This window comes from Hyperoodon ampullatus (genome assembly GCF_949752795.1).
Source record: "Hyperoodon ampullatus genome assembly, chromosome: 20".
Taxonomy (NCBI): Eukaryota; Metazoa; Chordata; class Mammalia; order Artiodactyla; family Ziphiidae; genus Hyperoodon; species Hyperoodon ampullatus.
The window spans coordinates 9,294,718-9,319,426 of record NC_136933.1 but is presented as its reverse complement, the minus strand read 5'-3'; the positions used below and the strand labels follow the sequence as shown (position 1 = coordinate 9,319,426).

At 43.5% G+C, this 24,709-nt stretch overlaps 1 protein-coding gene across 3 annotated transcripts in view; it reads left to right on the top strand.

Moving 5' to 3' along the window:
• Nucleotides 1–24,709, top strand: part of UNC5D (unc-5 netrin receptor D) — a gene marked incomplete at both ends in the record, with an annotated part of 603,454 nt that overhangs the window by 509,481 nt on the left and 69,264 nt on the right. For 2 of the 3 annotated variants that reach the window (XM_079726836.1, XM_079726834.1), the window contains 2 exons: nt 16,605–16,790; nt 20,613–20,990. In XM_079726836.1, coding sequence (XP_079582962.1) covers nt 16,605–16,790; nt 20,613–20,990 — 564 coding nt within the window. Of the gene's footprint in view, nt 1–15,869; nt 15,885–16,604; nt 16,791–20,612; nt 20,991–24,709 lie in introns of all 3 variants that reach the window. The other variant, XM_079726835.1, reaches the window with a different exon arrangement.

The window sequence follows — 24,709 nt, the reverse complement described above, 5'->3', positions numbered from 1 at the left end:
GGTGGGTGCTGGCTCGAGGTCTCTGTCCACTGGCTTGCTTCCTGGAGAGGCCTTTTCATTCTCTCCATCTTATGCATCCAGTAGATTTGGAAGACAGAGCACAGCTTGAATGATTGGCAGCTCGGCATTCAACCCCAGGGTGCTCAGCCCTGGCTGAAATTGAGGGCCACCGGAGGCTGTTTATGAATCCCACTTCCCAGGCTGTACCCCAGTGAAATCCAAATGGGAAGAGGGGATTTAGAACACAGGAATCCCTAGTATGAAAAGCTCCTCAGGTGATTTCAAAGTGTAGCTTGGATTGAGAACTATTTTTCTTAGAAAAATAGTTCTCGAAACTTAGATAAGCGACCACATGCATCAGAATCTTGGGTTATGGTGGGAGCTTGTTAAATATGCCCCCCCTCAGAATAGAACAAATTAATTTGAACACCCAGTGCAGGGGCAGCTCCTGAGAATCTACATTTTAATATGTTTCCGCAATGATTCTCAGAAATGTGTAAAGTATACTAGGGCATCATATAGATGTCAGAGTCCATATAGAAGAGCATCAGCATTGCAGCTCTTAGCAATGGTAGAAGGAGACAGCTCCCTAGCCAGTTTGGTTTGTAAAGCTTGTGAAAGACGTTCTTGACCAGTATCTCCTATTTTGGTCGAAAATGAATGGCTTTTGATCTTTTAAATCCTAGGGTATTAAAATTCAAATAGCATGGGAGAGTTAACAGCTTCGATTAGCCACCTTCTTTGAAAGAATTAAGACCCTGTGAAGATAGACAGAAATCGGTGCCTTGGGATGGGGGTCAGGTGACATGAGAGAAAGATGCAGTAAAGCTGTGATGTTCATACTTCAGATGTTGCTTCAGGCAGGCTTGAGATGGAAAGATGCCATGACTTCTGGAGCCTGAGAACTTTACAGAACAACAAAAACAAACCTTCTTGTTTACCCTGCTGTCTGCTGCCCATAAAGTCGTTATTGGGACTTAGGCAGTGGCCCTCCGGAGTCATGCATGCTGGATTTGGAACTCATGGGAAGACTGAAGGTGGGGAAGCCTGACTGGGGGGTGTGCGCATGTGCACACATGTGAGGGTGGAGGAGAAAAGGGGGCACTGAGTGTTCGGCTTGTGTCTGGGCCAAGGCCTCAGAGGGACTGGTGGAGTAAGTGGTCCCCCAGGGCTCTCTGGTCACAGAGCCCTCACGATCCACTGGCCCCTGTGTGCCACCCAAGCAAGATTATGGGTATCCATGTGGCGGCCAATGGGAGAGTTTCTCAGAAATACATGTGTGTTTTTTGAAAATTAATTTCACGCTTAGTTTGTGAGTCCTGTGCCATTCTAATTTGGGTACAAATTTGGGTACATTCCAGCCATAAGCCCCACAGTAGCTAGTTCTGGTCCTCGGGGACTCGTGAATGAGGTTTTGCTTGGGGTTCTCGCTCCTCCACACCATGCTTAATTGCTGGATACTGCCACGGAATCGCTTCAACTGTTTTAATTTGTGATTTCCTAAAAATAAAACCTTAACAGAATCAATGTGATTGCAAAAGGCTCCCAGAGGCATCGGATCCGGGTTCTGGAGTCTGCACGGTTAGGAGTGCATTATATGAAGGCGGGCTGCGGTTGAAAGAGAGGGGCTTTGCTGAAGATTCCATGAATCATCACTGATGCAAAATCAAAGTCAATTATGAAGATAATTGAGAAACAACCTGTTCCTATATATAGCCGTGCACATGATCCTCTGCCAGGCTGGTTGGATGGAAACCATCCCTTGGAGCCTCCCGGGCAGATCCGTGTGAGGCGGGCTGAGGATCCGGCTTTGAGTTGCGGGGAGGTGTGAAAAGAAAGTGAAGTCTTAAGATGCCTGTTGGCAAATCTTAATGACAAACGGGAGGAAATATGTGCACAGCATCGCTCCTGAAAGCACTTATTGTAAATGAGATAATTTAATCAATTACGTTTCCTAATGTACTAAACTGAATGTTTCATTTTCTGCTTCTGCGCATCTTAAATTATCTTCAGGTGTTTTAGGAGATTTAATCATAGTTAATAGAAACTTCATTACCAGCAAATGTGCTTTCAATAAATGTTGTGTAACAATGTCAGGAAGTGCAGTAAAATATAGTAGGTTCTGAATGGCAAACACGTACCCCCAGAGTCAGGCTGAAAGATGGATGGTCATGTGCAGACAGACTCCTGGAGGCTTGGGGATGAGGCTGTCTGAGGGGCTGTGAGCCCCCAAGGAGCGACTGCTTCAGTAAGTTCGCCTTAGGGATGAAAAGGATTCAGCTTCCCCCTAGAAAATAACTCAGAACATATTCTTTCTCCATCTCCTTTCCACGTAGTTGTTTTGTGACTAGTAGAAACGCACGCTACACACGAATCCCATTAATCGTTCTGGAGTCAGTTACCTCCAGGACTTTGCCAGTTGAATGTCTCCCGATAACCTGAATCTCAGCTTTTTCAAAGTTGAATGTGTCCTTTTCTGTCCCTGTTTCTAACCCAGGCCTCTTCCCATCTTCTCTAGTTCAGTGAATACTATGCCTTTAACTCAGTTGGGTCCCACACTTGGACAGCCTCCTAGACCCCTTTTTCCTCTCCCTTCTCCAGCTCAGTACCCAATGAATCACTACCATCTAACCATTCTGCCACCTACATAGATCAAGTTCACTGACTCTCTCCATTTTCCCTCTTGCGTATCCATCCCTCCATTCATTCAGCAGCTAGTGCTTCCCATGGGCTAGGACATGTTCTAGGTGGTGGAGAATCAACACTTAAGCCAGACAGATAACAGTTTCTGCTCCCACAAAGCTTACAGTGAGGGGAGATGGAAAAAACAAACCAGAAAATAAGAGTGCTGAGTGCTGTGGAGGTGGTGACGTGTTGTGAAGAGGAATAAAGCAGGATGAGGGGCTCAGGCGGGGATGCAGGGCGTGTTGCTTTTTTGTATAAGGTGTTCAGAGAAGGTCTCTGTCATGAAATCCCATTTAAGAAGAGACCTGAAAAAAAACAAGGACGAACATTCTAGATACCTGAGAGGAGAACATTCCAGGCCAAGGGCACAGCAGGATGCCGAGGCTGTGTGGCGGGTGCTTGTTGTATCCGAGGAACAATGAGGGCAGGTATCTGGTGCAGAGCTGCAAAGGGAAGAGTCCTAATAGCTCAGGTCAGAGAAGTGGGGCACAGGGAAACACTGCCAAGTGTATCATAGGCCATTGTAACGACTTTGACCTTTCATGTGAGCGAGATGGAAAGCCATTGAGGGTGTTTATTCCTAGTGATATGACCTAATATTTTCAAGGATAAACTCTACCTGCTGTGTTGAGTGTAAGCATACAGGGAACCAGAGCAGAAGCAAGAAAATCTGTTACAATGATCTATTATAACAATAACCTATTAAAATAATATAGGCTGTTACAATACCCAGGCTATTCTAATAACCTAGATTCAAGATGACGGTGGCTTGGGCCAGACAGAATGCATTGGAAATTGTAGAAACGGGCCATAATCCGTTATGGATATCTTTTGAGGGAGAGTCCAAAGGATTTGCTGATGGATTGGATATAGAGTTTGAGAGAAGGAAAAGCATTAGAGATGATTCCAGAATTTGGGCTATGCAATTAGAAGGATGGACTTGCCATTACTGATCTGGGGAGAACTTGGTTTAGTACATCTAGAGGGAGACCGAAGAGTTCAGTGTTATAAATGCTAGATTTGAGATACTTCTTAAACATCTAAATGGAGAGGTTAAACGGGCAGCTGAATATATGAGTCTGGAGGTCAGAGGAGAGTCCTAGCTGGTGACATAAATCAGGGGCTTGTCCCTGTCCAGATGATATTTAAAGCCATTAGGTTGAATGAGATCACCGGATAATAAGTGTGAATAGAGAAGGTATCTGAGGACTCAGCGCTGGAGGACATCAACATTTAGACGTAGAGACGGTCAGAAGTCACTGCAGAAGGTCAGAAATCACTGCTTTCTACCATTTAGATGTAGAGAAGGTCTCCTCACTGCAGAGGAGACAGAAAAGTAACAGCCAGTTGTAGTAAGAGAAAAACCAAGTGAAAAGAAAAGGGTGTCCCAGACAAAAATGTTTTAAAGTTCAGGCCATCTTTCTTCCTAACCAGAATTTCTACCATTGCTTCCTATATCCAATCTTGGCTGACATCAGTTTATCTGATCTTTTGAAAACATCAGTTCTGGTCACATGACCTCTGTGTTTAAACCTTTTCATTAGCTGACCATTATTTTTAAGATAAAGTCCAAAGTACTTAATGATTGTGATCTGGTCTCAGATGGCTTTTCTTAAGCATATCAGCTTCTCTCAAGCAGCTGAATCATTAGGTATTTTCCTTCCTACCCTCTCACCGTTTCTCATATTCTTCAGCCAAACAAAGCTTCTTAGTTGTCTGAATACCCTGGGCCCATATTGGCATAAAGTTCCTTATACGTTCTGTTACTTCTGCCAGAAAACTTTCTCTCCCCCTAATCTTAACCTGTTGAATTTATCCTTCCTCCAGGTTTTGGCTTGGGTCTCACTTCTGCAAAGCATTCACCATCTTCCCCCCAGCCCCCACGTCTGAGTTAGTTACTCCTGTAATTGGCTCAGTATCAAGCAGTTTCCCTATTTCTACACCATATGTTCATTGCCTTTATCCCAGGCTGGATTCCCCCTCTGCTAGACATAATTCCTGCCATCTGGTAGATGGTATAGGATCTTGTTCACCCTTATGCTTGTGGCATTTACCACTGTGCCTAGTATGTATTAGATGTTCAATTCATACTTGTTATTATGGTCTTACATCTTCCTGCTAACTCTGCACGGAGCCTTTTATTGTTAAGGTGAAAATAAAGACTTTGCTTCTTTATATTTATTTTAACTCATTCATGTAGTAGATATTTATTGCACAATTATTCTATATAAATAGTCCTGGCCCAATGAAGTGTGAAGGAAACAGTAAGAAAGGCTTCTTCCCCACAACTTCAATACAAGGTAGAAGATAATAAAGGATTTGAGACGAGGGGGAGGTAAGGAGATAGTTTTTAATAATCATCTATTCTGTGCCAGGTGCTAGGTTAAAGTCCAAGCTGGATGCTTCCCAGAATCATTTCTATCAAAGAATGACCCAAATGTGTCCTTACAGTCTGAAAATTAGGTATTTCTCGTCTCCTTACTGACACTCCATTCTACATTCTTTTCCCCAAGTACACTGCTTTCATCCATAGTGGAATAATGTAGATTCTGGGAATACACATTCTTTATGATCTTCATAGGGTTAGGGAACTCCTCAGAAGATGCACAGTCTGCACTGGCAATTTGGACCATTCTCTTTCAGGCTGTGTAGACCTGAATGGTACCTTGAACCCATAGAACGATCTGCGACTTTGAACCATAACATCTTTAAGTTCTCAATAGACTTCTAAGTTCTTCTAAACTAACATGAGGCAACTGGCATCAGTGCTAATCTTCTAGCCATGATGTAAAGCACATTTTTTTTCTTTTTTACCCAGCATTTTACTTCATCTCCTGCTGATTATTTTCCATTACATAAACATAGCACTTCCCACAAATTGCATGACTTGTTTTGTCCTTCAGAATTATTCCTACTGTGAATCAATTCAACCCACGCATATGTGCAACATTTATAATTTTCTTACTACTTTCAATCTTTTTATTACCTAATTTTTATTCCATTGTAAGTGTATACCTTTTCTTATTACCATTTTCAAGAATATGACCTTACTGGACATGATGGGATTTCGTTCATTAAATACTTCAGAACTAAGCACAGACACAGTGAATAAGTGATGGACCAATATGTTCATCAGCATCAGAGTAACCCAGGGTACTCGCTAAAAATGTGAATTCACAGGCCCCATCTTTCCACGTGTTAGTATATTCAAAGTTAGAGTTTATATCTTTAATTTCCAGAATAGAAAATGAAAGTGAAGTCATTTTCTCAAGGACTGGAGTTCAAATCCTGCTTTTTGACTCTATCTCTCATTTTACCTTGGTCTTTGTACCTGACGGGAAAAAACACAGTTCTTTTGGCAGTCTGAAGGTAGACTTACCAGATAAAATACAGAACCCTTAGTTATATTTGAATTTCAGATCAACAGTGAATACATTTTAGCATAAGCATGTCCCAAATATGACATGAGAAATACTTGTACTAAAGTTATTCATTCTTGATCTAAAATTCAAATTTAACTATGTCATATTTGTATTTGCTTGATCTGGCAACTTTACTCAGAAGGAAGAATAAAACATGTGAATGTGCATTATCAAGAAATATTTTTTGGGCTTCCCTGGCGGCACAGTGCTTAAGAATCCGCCTGCCAATGCAGGGGACACGGGTTCGAGCCCTGGTCCAGGAAGGTCCCACATGCCGCGGAGCAACTAAGCCCGTGCGCCACAACTACTGAGCCTGCTCTCTAGAGCCCGCAAGCCACAACTACTGAAGCCTGCGTGCCACAACTACTGAAGCCCGTGCGCCTATAGCCCGTGCTCCTCGATAAGAGAAGCCACTGCAACGAGAAGCCCGTGCACCGCAACAAAAAGTAGCCACTACTTGCTGCAACTAGAGAAAGCCCACGTGCGGCAACGAAGACCCAACACAGCCAAAAATAAATAAATTCATTCATTCATTCATTCATTAAAAGAAATATTTTTTATAGAATAGATTATCTTTACTGTCGATCTTGGAAGAATGGTTAGAATTAAAACAGACTACAGTATAGTGTAAACATAACTTTTAACTGGAAAACCAAACAATTTGTGTGACTCACTTTATTATGATATTTGCTTTATTGTAGTGGTCTGGAACTGAACCCATAATATCTTTGAGTTATGCCTGTAGTCAGATTTAGCCAAAGAGTAGGGTCCCTATGGATGAGAAATGGGCAAAAGCAGTTGAAAAATAGAATGGGGCAGATCAGCAAGTGTCTTGAGCTGTAAGGAAAGTCCCTGTTGGAGTGAACTCAACACCTACTAGAGAGTTATTGAAAGGTAGTGGAGTAGCAGTGTCCGAACCTTGTTTGGAGAGAGTAATCCATGGGTACAGTGGTTCAGAGTGAACAAAGACTGGGGCCTCGGTACCAGGTAAGATGAGACTGTGCAATGTGGGTGCCTCCTGTTGAAACGGAGATGTGAGAGGCACTGGGGATCCAATCGGTAAGGCGTGTCAGGGGTCTGGGGAAGGGGTCGCTGGAAAGAAGAGGAAAGATGACTCTCAGTCTCAAGCCTGGTCTCTGGTGATGTCATACTAGAGAAAGGGAATTCAAGAAAAGAAAGTATTTGAAGAGATAAGAATGGTGAATTCATGAATCAGATGACAAATTTGAGATGTTAGCGCAACACATAGTTGCGTGATGGTTTTATCCATCAAGCAGGAGGAAATGTTGGATGAGGTCTTCACATACGCGATGAGGCAGGAGTTCTTGGTTTGAGACTGTTTGTCATCGGAGGAATAGTTAGTGCTGTCTGCGTGTGAGTGATGATCCGATTAGATGAGCAAAAGGGACCAAGAACTGAGCTTTAAAGATCTTTTATAGAACTTTGAGAAGGAAGGGTAGTTCCTAGACAATAAGAAAAGAGAAGTTAGGAGAATCAAATTGAAGGGACTTTTTCTTTCCCCTAGAGGGAGGGTTGGCTATTCTTGTGTTTCTACTGCAGAGCAGTGGAAAAGAATAAGAAAAAGAACATGACTATTAATGGAGTGGTTGAGACCAGTCTTCAAGAGGGAACAGTGGTTTGCGCAAGAGCCAGACTTTAAAAGGGTAAGAGAACAACCGAGTAAGACAGAAATAGTGAACGAGTTACATCATTATACAGCCTGGCAGTGGGCTTAGGCACCTGTAAAAAGAAGTGAAGCAGGTCTGTAGGTTCTGATAGAGGAAAGATCTACAAGATACTGTACATGGTGGGGAAAAAGAGCAACATACAGGAAAGGAAATATAGAAATATAAGGATAATAGAATTTTTAGAGTAAAAATGGTTAAAAAAAGTTTTACTTTTTTTTTTCCTGAAAGAGCTCAAAGATATTATCAAGAGTGGTTACTTTTATTTTTTTCAATTTTATTTTTTTATTCGAGTATAGTTCATTTACAATGTTGTGTTAATTTCAGGTGGCTAGCAAAGTGATTCAGTTATATATACATATATATCAGGTTTTATTCATATTCCTTTCCCTTATAGGTTATTACAAAATATTGAGTAGAGTTCCCTGTGCTACAGTAGGTCCTTGTTGGTTATCTGTTTTATATGTAGTCGTGTGTATGTGTTAATCCCAAACTGCTAACTTATCCCTCCTCCCCATCCCCCTTTGGTGACCATAAATTTGTTTTCTATGTCTGTGGGTTTATTTCTCTTTGGTATATAAGTTCATTTGTATCCTTTTTTTTTCTTTTGTTAGATTCCACATATAAGCGACATCATATGGTATTATATGTCTTTCTCTGTCTGGCTTAGTTGGAGGATAGATTTTCTCTTGGTGTAGTGTAACTTTTTATAGTTCCTAAAACATTTTCTCATCATATGCATGTATTCTATTTATTCTTTTGTTTCAGCAGGACAGAGGTTAACTGGTTAGGGAAATTATGGAACATGGATCATGAAAGGTTTAATGTTAAAAACAAATGCTCTAAGTTCTTTTCAACAAACAGCTAAGGATTTCGTGGATGTGAAAAGATACGGCATCTTTGCGAGGTTTATCAGAGAGTCGGGAGAAGGATTTGGGCGGGAGGTGATTAGGGAGACGAGGCTGTGTTTGCAGGCAGGAGGCAAGGCTCAGGTGTGGAGGCAGAGTTGAAAGATGCAAGGCCAAAAGGGAATAATGAATGAAGCCAGGCCCCGCGGACGCAGGAGAGGGTGGATCGGACACAGAGGAGGAGCAGCTGTTCAGGGAACAGGGAAAAGGAAAGGAAAAACGCCGGAAGAAGCAGAGGAATTCTGTGTTGTGGAGGAGGGAACTCACATAGGAGGGCCTCTGTTTTTTCAACTAGAAAAGGGGCCAGTGAGAAGCAGGGGTGTTGAAGAAAGGAAGCAAAGTTCAGAGTAACTTTTTTTTTTTTTTTATGCGGTACGCGGGCCTCTCACTGCTGTGGCCTCTCCCGTTGCGGAGCACAGGCTCCGGACGTGCAGGCTCAGCGGCCGTGGCTCACGGGCCCAGCCACTCCGTGGCATGTGGGATCTTCCCGGACCGGGGCACGAACCCGTGTCCCCTGCATCGGCAGGCAGACTCTCAACCACTGCGCCACCAGGGAAGCCCCAGAGTAACTGTTTTGATGAAAAGTGTTATTTGGTCATAGGACATGAATACAATCATTACTCGGCTGGAAGGAAGGCCCCGGTGAGTTTGCAAAGCATCGGATTTTGGATGATACCCACCAGTCTAGTTGGTGAGTTTCTCCAGCGGGGCAAGTTGACCTAAGTGCAGGGAGCCACCCTCTAATGGTTAAGCTATTTGGGAGTGAAGACAGATGGGTGTCCAAATGCTGCCTTTGCCATTTTCTCATGACAAAGCCTTGAGCAAGTCTCTATCTTATCTGCACCTAAGTCATCATCGTGAAAGAGGAAATATAATATGTATCTCAAATAGATTTGGTTGTGTGGATGAGAATGTGATCACACCTGTAGCTCTCAGAGATGCAAGCACAAGCTTAGTGCTCCTTTACTGGGTTACCCTTGCCAGCAAGAAGTATTGTTGCCGAAATTTGGCCTCTGTACACTGGTGCTGGGTGAAATCTGAGAGAGTTTGGGATGAAATAGAAAGAGTGAGCTTTCTTGCTTTGCCAGGCAAAGGGGACCACAACGGGCCAACGCCCTCAAGCCTGTGTGTCCCGCCCTGGAGGGGGCAGTGAGGAGTTTTATAGTAATGGTTCAAGGAGCAGGGAGGGATCCGCTTATGGACGTTCTTCGGATGGGCTGGTGGTGAGGTAATTGGGAGTCAGCATCGTCAACCTTCTGGTTCCAGCTGGTCTAGGGTCTGTGTTCTTGTGGGCAGCAGTCTTCACCTGGTGGCGGTCTACTTCCTATAAAAGCAATTTAGGAATGTGTGTCAGGCCTTTATCTATATCTTTCAGGCAACTGGGAGTTCTGCTATGTGGCAGAATTATCATCTAAATTGTTACCCGTTCCCCAGCCCAACAGCTATTCTTTATTTCTACATCTTAACATTTCCCAATCATTAACTTTGGAGTCGAACTTTTACTTCAGAAGACAAGGACACCTCGGCTGGTACACGGTTTCAGTATCAGGCAGTGTGACCAGGACAGAGGTTAACAGCTGGATAGAGAATGAGCCAGAGAATCGATTCTGGAGCCAACTGCCTTGGGTTGAATCCCAGCTCTGCTACTTACCAATCGTGAGGCTTTGGGCAAGGCAAGTGATTTTCTGGCCTCAGTTTACACATTTAAATGGGCACATTTTTACAAGGTTTTTGGAAGGATTAAAATGAGTTAATAAGTGTAAAGTAGTAGAACAGTGCCTTGCATGTAGTAAGTGCTATTTAAGAATGTGCTGCTGTTGTTATTAATGACAATAATGACGAGGTTTTGGAGGATGGCACGTTGGAAAAGCGAGATGCTGATTGGTGACGGGATTTTGAGAGTCCAAGCAATGCAGATATAATCGGACTTGCTTACCATGGTTGACCATAGCTGACCATCTGAAAGCTATTTTCTGATGTGTTAAAGAAAAAAATGTTGCTTCTCAATGACAGCAAGTATAAACAACTCAAACAATAACTTCTGTTATATTTCCGCGTGCAATTAAATACTTGGGTACATCACTCTGCATCTACATAGCACTGCCTGTGCTGGGATGAGGAGGGACTGGTCCAGAGATGGCTGTTTCCTGGGAGCCCAGCACAGCAGCTGGTTCTTTAGCCTCCTGTTTATTTTGCCTCTCTCAGCCCTCCCTTTGTAAATATTTATTGTGTTAATTCCTTAGTAATTCACTGCCTCACATATATACCAATTCAAGTTGCTGAGTTTTTCTTCTTCCCCTGAAATGGGAGCAGTGGTCATTTTATAATATCTAATGAGATAAAACAGAATAGCTTTTTTTTTTTTTTTGCCATACGCGGGCCTGTCACTGTTGTGGCCTCTCCCGCTGCGGAGCACAGGCTCAGCGGCCATGGCTCACGGGCCCAGCCACTCCGCGGCATGTGGGATCTTCCCGGACCGGGGCATGAACCCGTGTCCCCTGCATCGGCAGGCAGACTCTCAACCACTGCGCCACCAGGGAAGCCCTAGCATATTTTTTTTAACTTTTTATTTTACATTGGAATATGGTTGATCAACAATGTTGTGATAGTTTCAGGTGTACAGAAAAGTGATTCAGTTATACATATACATGGATCTATTCTTTTTCAAATTCTTTTCCCATTTAGGTTGTTACAGAATATTGAGCAGAGTTCCCTGTGCTACACAGTAGGTCCTTGTTGGTTATCCATTTTAAATACAGCAGTGTGTACATGTCAGTCCCAAACTCCCTAACTATATGTTTTGAAAGGCATTTTGTTCATTTGATGTACCTAATCCTGTAAAATAGATTCTAATCTGATATGTAGTTAACCTCATAACATGGGAACTGAGCTAAATTTCCATAAGTAAGTGGCATTAATATGTCTTTCCAGTGAGAGTCCTGTGGAGAGTGGAAGGCAATCTAAGTAAACAGCCCTTCGCTTTATCCCTTTGGGGACATAAGTTACTGTGAATGACTAGGTGTGATTATAATTCATGAAGACAGGAACTTGCTCATACCCAGTCCTTGAACTCTGAAGTTCGAAGGGGCTTTGAAAGGTCACTTAGCCTTTCTCGCCAACTTTGCCCAACAATGAAATAACCGCAGACTACGGTCAAGTCACGCCGGTTTTGAGAGCCTCTGAAAGGAGATTTCATAAGCTCCCTCAGAAATACAGTGTGGCTTTTTTTAACAACCCTCCTTGTAGAAAAGGTCATTTTAATATCTAAGCAGAGTCCCAAGTGCTATAACAAAAGGCCATGTCCTCCCTTTCAGCCCTTGTTAGAGCTGGTGGAGAGCTCATTACTAGCTTCATCGTAAATGAGGGTTCACTGGGCATCTACTGTGGCCTCTTCTTAGAGCAACGCTTTATGCGTGAAAGGGCCCCGCACAAGCCACTTTCTAGTTCTCCTTTCTCCAGGCCAAATGAACCCATACACATTTCCTTTGCAGGGTTCTAGTTTCTAACTATTAATCTTTGTAGCCTTTCTCTGTAGATGCTTCACACTCCTTCCAGCAATGAACAGATTCCTCTGTAGTTTCTGACTAATTTGGAATATAAGAGATTTCCCAGTCCTTGTTTTTTTTTCTTTTTGTTGTCTTTAGCCTATAGATTACACACAAGTTTTTCTACCACACGTTGGCTCCTTCTGAGCTGGGCCTAAAACTTTCGCAACTCTCAGAGGAAAATAGGGATGAAGACACAGGAAAGACATCAATCACACATTGATAGGTAAACAGAAATTCAGAGAAAAGTACCCTACGCCCACAAAAGGCAGAATAGCCTGATCAGTCAGGGGGTATCAAGGCTTTTGTTCAAAATCACTTGGAGGAAACAAACCAGCACCACCTGAGTGTGAGAGTGAGCAGACAGGTATAGACATGTACGTGTGTGGATGTAAAGGAAAAAGAGGGTCTCTGGGGCAGGGCTTCTACAATCAACCTCAGACCGGGATTTCTTTCCTACTTCTCTTCCCACAGTCTGAGACCAGGCAAGCGATCAACAAACAGTCGCACAATGATTCAACGCAAATTTCTGTGGGAAACGATAGAGATAGAACTGCTTGTGAAGAACTTAAAGCAGTTACACAGAATGCGCTGGCAGTCAGATCATTAACCATCAGAAGATCCAAAAAGAGTTCTAGGAACCGTAAGTGATAGAAGAGTTTAGAAAACCATGGGTTGGCAGGGTTGGCTGGATTGGCCAGGACAGAGTCACTTTCTTGGAGGATGAGGCCCTGCGCTGGCACCTGACTGATGGGTAGATAGAGATGGGTAGGACCTAGATGCCTAGTGGTATGGGGGGTATAGGGCAATGACCCGTCATTATAATCTGAAAGGTGAACGGGGCTTTTCGCTAGCAGAGGTCCACCTAGCCGGTAGGTTAATGACCGTTGAATCTGGGGTGTAGGCAGTGTGGAGCGCAGGAGTGCAGGGCTGGACGTAGAGAAAGCATTCCAGTTCTGGGAAGAGCCTGCACCTTGTAGGCATGTGACTGGAGCAGCTCCCCTGGGAAGGAGCAGCAGTGGCTTCTGATGTTCTGACGAGAGCTGAGTGTGTGCTCATGTGCACACGTACGCACACACACGCACTCTTGGGGGTGATTCTGCAGTGGCACCCCTCCAAGTGCCCCTGTGCTCACAGACACCTACACCCAGCCTTCCCCTTCTCCCATGAAACTGTGGTGAAAAACGTGGAACTAAACCTCAGGTTCTCCTGGGGCCTGTCCTGCACACACATGAAAAGGGAATCAGTTACGTTTGTGAGCACACAGGAACCCTCATAGGGAAACCCACTCTACTGTCCTGGAGAAATAAGATTAGAAAATGGTGGGGCACAGGGGGAAAAGAAAAGAAGAAAGAATGAGGTGAAGTAAAAGCAGATAGATAGAGAAGAGAACAAAAAAGAGGAATAAGGGGCCTCCCTGGTGGCGCAGTGGTTGAGAGTCCGCCTGCCGATGCAGGGGATACGGGTTCGTGCCCCGGTCCGGGAGGATCCCATATGCCGCGGAGCGGCTGGGCCCGTGAGCCATGGCTGCTGAGCCTGCGCATCCGGAGCCTGTGCTCCGCAACGGGAGAGGCCACAACAGTGAGAGGCCCGCGTACCACAAAAAAAAAAAAAAAAAAAAAAAAAAAAAAAGAGGAAAAAGAAGCAGGGTGACCCAACTTTAGAAGAATTTGAGCTATAAGGATGACTGGTTACATCTCTTGAGACGCACACATGTGGCTTTGAGGACTTGTGTCTACCTCTGTAGCTGCACCTGGGTACCAGGATCCCATCACCACCTTGTCTTTTACTAGTTTTAAATAAGAAACAACTGAGAATATGGACCACATGTTAATTCACCCCTGTATCATTTCCGCTGCATGGCTGAGCCTCCACAAGTGTATGTTGACTGAATGAAATTATTAGATCCTGAACCTTCGAATTCCCCGGACAGATTGTTCCTGTAAAATAAATCCCCCTTTGCTTATCTTTCTGTAGGAGTCCATGGACTTCTGCTTTTAGATCAGACTGTCCCACCAAGTGCCAGGGTGAGCCTCATAAGGAAGCAGTGCTCTCCGAACAGACCTCTCTCCCTTCTTTCCCTACCCTATCCCCAAAGTCCCCATATTCATTTTTTTAAATTCTGTAATTCAGTATTTCATTCTCTTAAGTCAAATACATTCTGCACATATTCCTGGAAGAGGAAACACAACGAGCTATATCCAACATCCATACCTCCGTCTGAAGGCATAACTTGGGTCCTTTCCTAAAACAGGACTTGTATCTGGAGGGCAGAGAATTCTGGTTCCCTAGGTAGCAAGAGGGTGGACACATAAAGAACAAGATAGGAATCCAGGGGAACAAAGACAGCTTGTTCCTGCTACTTAGTTTTGTTTCAGGATTTCGTGTCCAGTGATGTCCGTTTTCAGCAGAAGTACTTTCACCCTGGTCATCCTCTGGCTCCTGGTCCTATTTTAGTACCTGGGAAGCTAAAGATGCTTTTGTGTCTACTTCGCCAACTCAGCAAGAGAGCAGCTGCATTCAGGACACTGTCAGCCTCTTGCTCTGTGTGCTCCGTTGCCGAGCAGGTGTCTGCTCCCCGGATACACCTTTTAAGATGGTGGTGTCATCAGTCAGCAGCGCCCAAGGACCTGGAGGGGGAGGGGTGGGGGAAGGCTAATTGGTTCCAATCCGAAGTTCTCTCACTGCTCCTGGTACCCTGGCTTGCTGCACCTGTTGTGTTGTGTCCTCTCTCTGCTCTAACGATTCCCTCCAAGGAACTGAATTGAGTAGAGGGAGGGTGAGACTGTAAGTGGGGTGACAGCTGCCGTCCCTTCTCCCCACATGACATAGGTAGACATTTGGGGTTGGTATCAGTCATCATCCCCATGGTTCTGGGTGTCTAGGGAAGACCACCACCAAAGCCCCATCCCTCTCCCTCTCCCATTTGGTCCATCATGACGTTGAACTAAAGCCTAAATCACACCCTGTTTCTCCATACCTCCCAGGCTGTTGTGGTTATGAAAAGTGTCTGATAATCCTCTGACCTTTCAGGTACTGTTCTTTGGGATGGCTGTGTTCTTCTCCTCACGAATTATTTTTATGTGTTGACCGCCCTATTACTGAACCGGTTCTGCTTGATTTCCTTGTTCCCTCTTTAATGGTGGCACCTTATTTTATAGTCCACTAACTTTGTTGAAAATAAATGGACTTGTATGGTTAGTATTACTCAGTTGGTAACGTAAGTACCATATTAGGGTGCAGTGAATGCAGAGTAAGTGCCGTGCAATTACAAGGTAAAGATATGATGGGTTTATTTTATCTGCTAAGCCCAAAAGGGGTGACATAGTAATTACTTTTGGACCTATTAAGTATACCTACTGCATAATCTGTAGGGAAATCAATTATGTAGTTAGTACTTGCCACCTTCCCTTTTTACACGTTTTTAAGATTACGTGGTCTTGGGTAAATGCCATGCTGAGTTGCAGTAGCCGTTATGAATCTCTTCCGGAATGAACCACACCCAGTGTACAACTAGCAAAAGGGTCGGGAAGCAGCTACAGCTTACCTTGGGGTATGGGGAGACACCCACCATCTAAATTCAAACTAACGCTTTTATTTTTGCTTTGCCCATGCATTCAATAGGATGGACTAGGAGAGGTATGGGAGCAACAGCATGTGCCCTCTTAGAGACCAGTCCTCGTCCACACAAAAAGGATCAGGGTCGAGCATGTAATTGGTGCCAGAAAACGTTTACCGTGGACATAAGAGCACCTGGGACCAAACTCTTTTCATATCTCACAATAGAAAGTCACTCCTGATTGTAAATACCCTGATGTCTGTCACTATTCTGATGAACTGAGTGACGTGCCAAAGCTCAAGTTCATACTTGTGAGCTCTGGTCTCCTCTCTCGACTCATAGACCGCTCTCTGTGAATGCATGCGCCCCAGGTCATAGACAAGCAGAGCAACTCACCTGTATTTTGTCATTGTACGTGGGTCTCGTGTCTTCCAACAAAAATATAAAAAGATACTTGGCAGGGCAATAGGACGTCCAAAAACAAGCAAATTAAGCAGTTGCCTGTTTTTCCTTGAAAGATATGATATTATTTGCAAAATTGATTCTGTTCCAGATTCCATTATGTGGTGAGCTACCTTAATGCAGTTACGTTATTTGACTAGCATCCCTTTGATTTATACAAGGTCTTCTAGAAACATGATTATTGTGTGAAAGAGAGTCCAACTCGCAGCTAGCTACATTTGTCATTTCGTCTGATCAGTATCTCCCAAAATTCCGATAGCATTTCATTCTGGGTCCCGGGGTGGGTCTTTGGCCCTGTGCCCATGTTGGCCATTTAGGATTTCTCTTGTGTCTTTCAGGCATTGAGAATGCCAGCGACATCGCTTTGTACTCAGGCTTGGGCGCTGCGGTCGTGGCCGTCACAGTCCTGGTCGTCGGCATCACGCTTTACAGACGGAGCCAGAGTGACTACGGCGTGGACGTTATCGACTCTTCTGCATTGACAGGTGGCTTCCAGACCTTCAACTTCAAAACAGTCCGTCAAGGTCAGCGGCATAGGGCCCCCCAACACTGCGTCCCCAGGACCATAGACTACATTCACGCAAGACCCTGGCGCTCTTTGGTCCTGTGTGAGGGTAGCTCTTGGCACTGGGAACTGCTACCAAATTGTCTTCACTCCTTAGGACACCAGGTTCGATGGAGGAGTCTGCCTGAGTCCTTGGCTGCTGTGAGGATCAATGGGTCTCGGTTTACTCCTACCGACATTTTATATGAGGCATCTCATTTAAATCTTTGATATGTAGTGAGCCTAACAAGTTATTTTATCTCAGATCACCCAACTTTCTATTTTAACCAGCCTGCTTTGGGGATGTATATTTAGTTAACTAAAGTACTGCTTCTTCAACGCTAAGGGCCAACGACTATACCAGGCATATTTATTACACCCCTTATTAGGTGGAGTTATTTTTGTGGCTTCTATTTTAAATAAGTAAAAGGATTTTCAAGGATCTCTGATGGGCCAGTTAGCCAGGGAAAAATGAAATTCCCAGCCTAAATGACTCTGCTGTTGCCAAGTTAAGGCAGTCTTTTGTTGTGGGGAAAGACAATGTATCATGTCACACTACGGCACTGCTCATTTTTGAACCACAGTCATTTAATTCTCTTATCCGAACCGCTCTATCCTTGATAGGGAGATGGGGGTGAGACGGATGGCTGTTATTTTGCAAAATGAAATTGTCTCGCTTCCGTAGATGACGTTGTCTACCTCGACCCTCGTGGTCAATGTTGTCACTTTTATCTCTGTTCACTGCTTGCTTGTCAGTAGCACCTGCAGCGCACGACAAGAAGTCTCACTGCTTGGCAGTGATGGAGTAGGGACAGGGTGGCGAAGCAGGAACCCAAGCAGACTAGAACTTGGGAGATGGCCGGGAGAGACAGGATGCGTGACTGCTCACCACTCACTTCTGGCACCTCGGCTTCAGGTCCGGGTCTGAGTCTGGTTGACCTCAGATGAGAACACATACCCTCAATGTGGGTATAGAGCTTAGTATATAGGATTTAATTCGAAATCAATGAAGAACTGATCTTTATTATTTATTTATTTATTTATTTATTTATTTTTATTTTGGGCTGCGTTGGGTCTTGGTTGCTGCGCGTGGGCTTTCTCTCGTTGCGGTGCGCGGGCTTCTCATTGCAGTGGCTTCTCTTGCGGAGCACGGGCTCTAGGCACGTGGGCTTCAGTGGTTGTGGCATGCAGGCTCAGTAGTTGTGGCTCGTGGGCTCTAGAGCGCACGCTCAGTAGTTGTGGCGCACAGGCTTAGTTGCTCCAGGGCATGTGGGATCTTCCCGGACCAGGGCTCGAACCCATGTCCCCTTCATTGGCAGGTGGATTCTTAACCACTGTGCCACCATGGAAGCCCAAGAACTGATCTTTTTAAGTGTGTAAGAAACTAGAATTGTATTTCCATCAAATCATAAGATATCAATGTCTTTGACCCTAACACTTGAAAAATAGAGACTATACAATAGTGTGAGAGGCAGCTTTGTGCACAACTTCAGAGCCTTTGAAATCAGATAGACTTGAATCCAGAATTGCTGTAGGACCTAGTTAATCAATTATTCTCTCTCAGCCTCAATTCTTACAGCTATAAAGTAGGGATACTAACATCTATCTCAGAAGGTTCTTGTAAGGATGAAACCACCTGGAATAACATGGGTCATACACCCTTGGCTTATGGAAGGGACTCAGTAAATGCAGTGAGTATCGTTCTAGAAGCCAGTTGTTTCCTCTTACCTTGGTATAGGACACCAGTGAGTTCCCTGGAGCACCAGGCAGCATGTGAGAGGTTGAGAAGTTCCCTGACCTGAACGTTTGGGGAAGGCTGACTTGGATAAGTTGAAACACATCTCGTTACCGTGACGCTTCTCAGGCTGTACGTGCACTGTGAATTTCTAGGAGAGGATGTAGCCTTTCCAAACGTACTTCACCATTTTCTTTGACCAAGAATTCACAAAACTAGTGATATAAGCAGAAACCCTTTATTAAAATTCTACTCTCCCCCATGTTCATGGTGAGGCTACACCGTACACTGATGCTCTGTTGTCTCAGTGACATCCCTTCCTGAACAAATATGGCTGGAGCCCCAGCAAGGTGAACGGTGAGGCTTAAATAGAATGTCATATGTAGAGGGACCTCAAAGGACATCCAAGGAAGAACTTGGGGTCACTGAGGGATTGTCCCCGATCAAACTGGAATCAAGTTGGCTGCCAACTTTCTTCAACCGTTGACTCTGTCATATGTATATATTATGATAATCAAGCATTTTAGACTTGAGTCTAACTCCAGGAAATGTTTTTTGCTTCTTGGCTTTACATAAGATAGGAGGGTCTTTTAAAAGTAGCCAGAAATTAAACTCCAGAAGGTAAGACAAAACAGCCCTGAGACTCAGAGACATGCTTTTTCAGGTATCGGGTATCTGGCTCCAAACTCTTCAGATGTGAGATGGTTCTTCAATCCCACTTCTTGCCTGGGAAAACCATAACCCAGGGTAAGGCTGGTACCTAGAGAGTTCAATGCAGTTCTGTTACAAACCTCAGCTCCTTATTATGTCTGTGTCTTAGCACAAGAGCCTCAAACATGAAAGAAATGCCTCATCAAGTTGCCTTTAGATCTATAAGGTCATTTCATCTCATTTTAAACCTCCTCCTCTATGATTTTGGATTCTTAGAGCATCAGAACAAAGAGGTGGGAAAAGTCAGGGTTATAGATTTCCTGCTGGCATTGTTACAAATTATGAAAATGGAAAAACAATAGAGGCTAATACACTATGACCTGCAATTGCAACATTTTCAAAAATATCATACTTGAAACAGTTTTGTCAAGCCCCAAAGGAAAATGGTTTAATATGGTTTGGGTTTCAATTTGAGATGTCACATTGACGGACTGATATGGGTGGGAAGTTTGGAACTGAGGGTTATTTTGTTATTTACTAATAAATGAGATTACTTCATCACAGGAAAATGTCACAGCATTTCTTTTTTTATACTTGGCAAAAATATATGTATATCGGTAAGTTCCAATAGATGAGAAAGTCCAATTTCTCATGTTTTTGTAAGGATTATTTTTCTCCATTTGTTTTGAGTCAGAAAGGAAGCCATTCTAAGATGCTCCCCGTGTGGAATCTGAGTCTTCCTATCCCTGTGTGGTACCCTCTTTGCCTCTCAGAGTGACATACATGCTCTTAGAGCCAATTGGCTACTCAGACATGGAGCGATTTGAGAAGTCCCCTGACCCTTTTGCTCTGAGGACACATCATGTCCTCCCCCAGCCCCAGAAACTGCCCAGAATCCCACGTGAGACGTGCTGGCACCCACCCCACCTGCTGTTATAAACAGCAGCCCCTCGTCACCACGCTGTGTCATCTCTTGCCATTTAAAATGAACAGATGTTACTTTTGTTCCAAACTGGCTTGCAAAACAGCTTTTTTTTCCTGTTTTATTTTTTGGAAGCTTCTCTTTGCCAGTTAAAAGAATCCCATAAACCATCATACCTGAGTGAGTTGCCTGGTGGAGTGCCAGAAATACTTGTTTTGAAAAGATGATAGCATGTAAAGAACTCTGGAAAGTGATGCATTTGGTCAGTGGCATTCAGGGAATTGACTGTGAAAGCCAGAGCTCCTGATTCCAAGGCTCTGGGCACTCATGAGCAGCCTATTAGAGGTGCTTTAGATACCCACGGCGGGTCTGAAGGGCTAGCCTTGACCGGAGCAGCTGGCGAGCCTTTGTTGTGCAGTTAGGAGAAGCAGATGTAAAGGGCTAACTGTGATGCTTTCCGGTTTCTGAGTAACAGATCAATCTTCTTTGACCAGGTAACTCCCTGCTCTTGAATTCCTCCATGCAACCAGACCTAACAGTAAGCCGAACATACAGTGGGCCCATCTGTCTACAGGACCCCCTGGACAAGGAACTCATGACGGAGTCCTCACTCTTTAACCCTTTGTCGGACATCAAAGTCAAAGTGCAGAGCTCATTCATGGTTTCCCTGGGTGTGTCTGAGAGAGCTGAGTACCATGGCAAGAATCATTCCGGGACTTTTCCCCATGGAAACAACCGTGGCTTCACTACAGTGCATCCCAGAAATAAAACACCCTACATCCAAAATCTGTCATCACTTCCTACAAGAACAGAACTGAGGACCACTGGAGTCTTTGGCCATTTAGGAGGACGCCTAGTAATGCCAAATACAGGTGGGTGGTAAGTGTGCGTTTGTGTATTTTCTCGCGTTTGTTTGAACGTGTTATATTTACATAATGATGTCCCGTAAGATTCATTTATAAGATGGTGACTGTTCCCATGTCAGACCGACAAACACCGTGGTTCCATAAGTTGGCTTGATTTACATGGCAAACCAGAACCAGCACTGAGATTAGATTTTGCCATCTTCATCTCGGCATGGACCGTACACTCCATCAGATGCTCTGTTAGGCTTGACAGCCATATTGGCTCAAAAGCTTCAGGTGGTCCCCAGAGTTTAAGCCCCCTTGAAATATATTTCCTAGAACATGATCAGGAAGCACTGAAAACATTCTTTGACATGACTGAAAAATACCATTTTTATAGCGAAGCATGGTTTACGCACTAGTTGATAATTTACTGCAGTGACACTCAAACTTCCTCAGTAACTGACCTAATAAACACCATCGGTGTCTGTCAACCTTACTGTAATGTTGCTTTATGATGCGCAGTGATGAGGGTTCCTTACTGGGTTGCTCTTTTGAATTCAGACTTCAGATCCATGGCCATATAGTTCTCAAGGGTGTTTTCTTCCTTTGAGTTGGAAGATTTTCTTGATGTTTTGACAAGGTGTACAGCCCAGGTCACTTTGAAAATGACACCGTACCTATAGCTTAGTCTTCAGAGTTGCCATCTAAGACCTAACTAACTGGATGGAGGAAGAGAGCCATCTCTCCTCCAATTTCTGAGCAATGAGACTTAGGGAGTGCTCTGAATCATCACTGTTGGCTGAGAGGAAAGGGAATCTATCAGATCTGCAAGTGTTGTTAAAGAACTGGCTAGCATTGAGTCAGGACCAGCAGGGCCTTGGCAGATTTCTCTGTAGGGTAGAACTAACCCACCTAAAATATCAAACATTTTCTCTTATACAATGAATTCTGTAGTAGAACTAGTCTGATGCTACCATTCCACTAACTGACCATCTAAGTAGCTTAGTGACTTGCGCCTGCAATTTGTTTCAAGCTGATGATTGTTTGGTTTTCCTATATCAGTTGCTTCCTTAAAAACTTCATTTCAGGCAAATAGCCCTCCAGTACAGCCCCAATGATGATTTTGTTTTCTATACTTCCAATTCTCTAAATCTTCCTCAGTCAGTGTTCTCGGATGTGGTAAGAAAATTTGTTGAAGTATGTCTGAGTGTCAATGCGTGATGCCTTCCGCCTGGTGAGATTTGGCAGATAGGAGATTGATGGGACATGAGCAGGCGGCCATATTAACAGGTACTGTTCTTGTAAGAATCTGTAAATTGCAAGTTTGGGATCTGGAAAAGATACAAACCCTGCCCTTTCAAAAAGAAGAGTATATATATACACATCAGAACTTTATGAAATTGCATGTTGAGTTTGAATACTTTGATTTCCACTTTCTTACCTAGTGCTTGGCACTTAGGTGCCTCTCAGTAGTTACTGGTTGAATAGATTGGCCCACTCTTCCCATCCTTGTGTGTCTGTGTGTGTACATTTACACACACGTGGAGGAAGTGCCAAGATCCACCCATTTATTGGCTATGTTTGTTTAACGTTCGTCAAAGAATGTGAGATGAAATCACAATGAAAGAGATTTTTTTTCTTGTTTCCCTTCTGACTTGAGAGGCACTTGGGTTGAAAACTCAAAGTTCTGATAGCGTCTTCTATGATTCCCAAACGGTTCCTCTGTGAAGGCGCATTTTCAGAGCTCTGAAAAAGAAGCCCTAGACAAGATTGAAGCTGTTCACTGGGAATGAGTTTGAGGAAAAATAAGTGTGGGGAATTGAAACATATGCTCTGTGATTTGCAGAACATAAATGTAAAATATGCCCTGGGGAGCTAAAGTATAAAGAAGCAAGGCACAGAAATTAAATTGTTGTAATGTCATCCATCCCAAATTATTGTGGGGTGCCTGGCAGTGGTCCCCACACTCAGAATGATTTATTATGCAAGACATGAACTAAAAAACTCAGGTGGCTCTGTTGTCCTATCAAATAAAAAGGCTGTCAGGGTAGCAGGTGGAGTTTGGGGGAGAGTATATTTTTCTTTAATCAGAGATAACTAGTGAATGACATGTTGAAAATAGATACATCTTTAGGGGACCACAGGCATAAACATTTACAGAGCCATTCATTCTTCATAAGGGGTAACTTGCCGCAAGCAGTACCACCTCCCATGACCTTTGCCTCTGTATTGGACTATCTGCAGTTGCCATATACAACTTACATGTTTGGGTGGGGGGAGGGAAGTATGTTTAAAGGATAATCATGTAAAATTGTTTAAAGCTCCAATGATCCCATACATTCAGGTTGAATTTAGGAGTATTCTGAATAATGTTTCATTGTAAACACAAGAATTAAGCTGACTTCAAAGGAATGTGGTAGGATCTGCTCTACAAACAGCCCTTTCTCAAAAGTCCGCACGCATATTTATTCTGACTCCATCTGGGAGTTGATTGTCAGGCCCTGCTTGTCTGCAGAAGACAGCATGTCTCAAAGCCTGGCTTTTTTTTTTTTCCCCTCAAAATATTGAATCTTGTTCATATAGTCATGATTTATTTTTTGAGCGCTTACTCTCTGCCAGGCATTGTGCTATAGAAAAGACAAACTAATCAACATGTCAGAAGGCAAATAAATGATCATTTGGGCTGGCGATCAAACTGACTTCTCAAGGGCATGAGGGAACTTTCTGAGGCAGTGGAAATGTTCTGTATCTTGATCTCGATGGTGGTTACATGAGAGTATACATTTGCCCCAAAACTCATCAATTCGTATACCTAACATGGATCCATTTTTAAGCATGTGAATTATACCCCAATCAAGGGGAAAAAAGGAAAAGAAAAATGGGAAACAGGAGCACAACAAAACTCTTATTTTGGGTTAATTGCCTAAGAGGGCATTATTTCTTGATGATAACCTCTTGTGCTTTTCTGTGTCTAAAAAATAGGGTCCAAATGTCCCTGTTGTCATCATAGTCTAAAAGAGAGGCAGCAGAGAGAAACTGCGATGCCAAACTAAGAATACACAATGTCTAGTGTGTGTATTCAAGTTGACATCCACACACACTGAATATCCTGTATTACAACTTCTGCTTCCCAGCAGGGAAGGATGTAATGGAGACCACTTCATTTGGCAACTACATGTAAGGAAGAACGGGCAATTAAAGGAGAAGCCTGATCAGAGGCCACTAAGTATGCAATTACAGTTCTCCTACTGTTGACATTAGAGTCCAGAATATAAATGAATACCCTTGCAGAAAAGCTGTAAGCAAGATTTAAATGGGCCTCATTCTTAGTATTAGTGAAGGATACTGATGATAACTAGCGTCTTACTGAATAATGTTCATAAATGTGAATCACAAATAACTTGTTTTGCCCTGAGTCTTGCATTCCTTGATTCTATAGCAGCTAACAGGCACATAGAAGGATATCGGTAAAGCCTGCCATCTCTAGGTTTAAATTATCATCAGCAACCTGAAAGCTTCCTGTGTGATTACATTAGCTCTAATGAAAGGAGAAAAGGTGAGTGCTGCATTATTCAAAGAATAGGAGACTACCCTGAGATTTTATTTTGTAAAGATCTTACTGTGTCTCTATTTCATTTCTTTTTATAAACAAGAAGGTACATTAAAGAGAATCTCTGCCTGCTCTAGACTCCTCCCTCTTGGCCAAAGTGAAATATTTAGTTCACAGCATTCAGGAGGAAAGA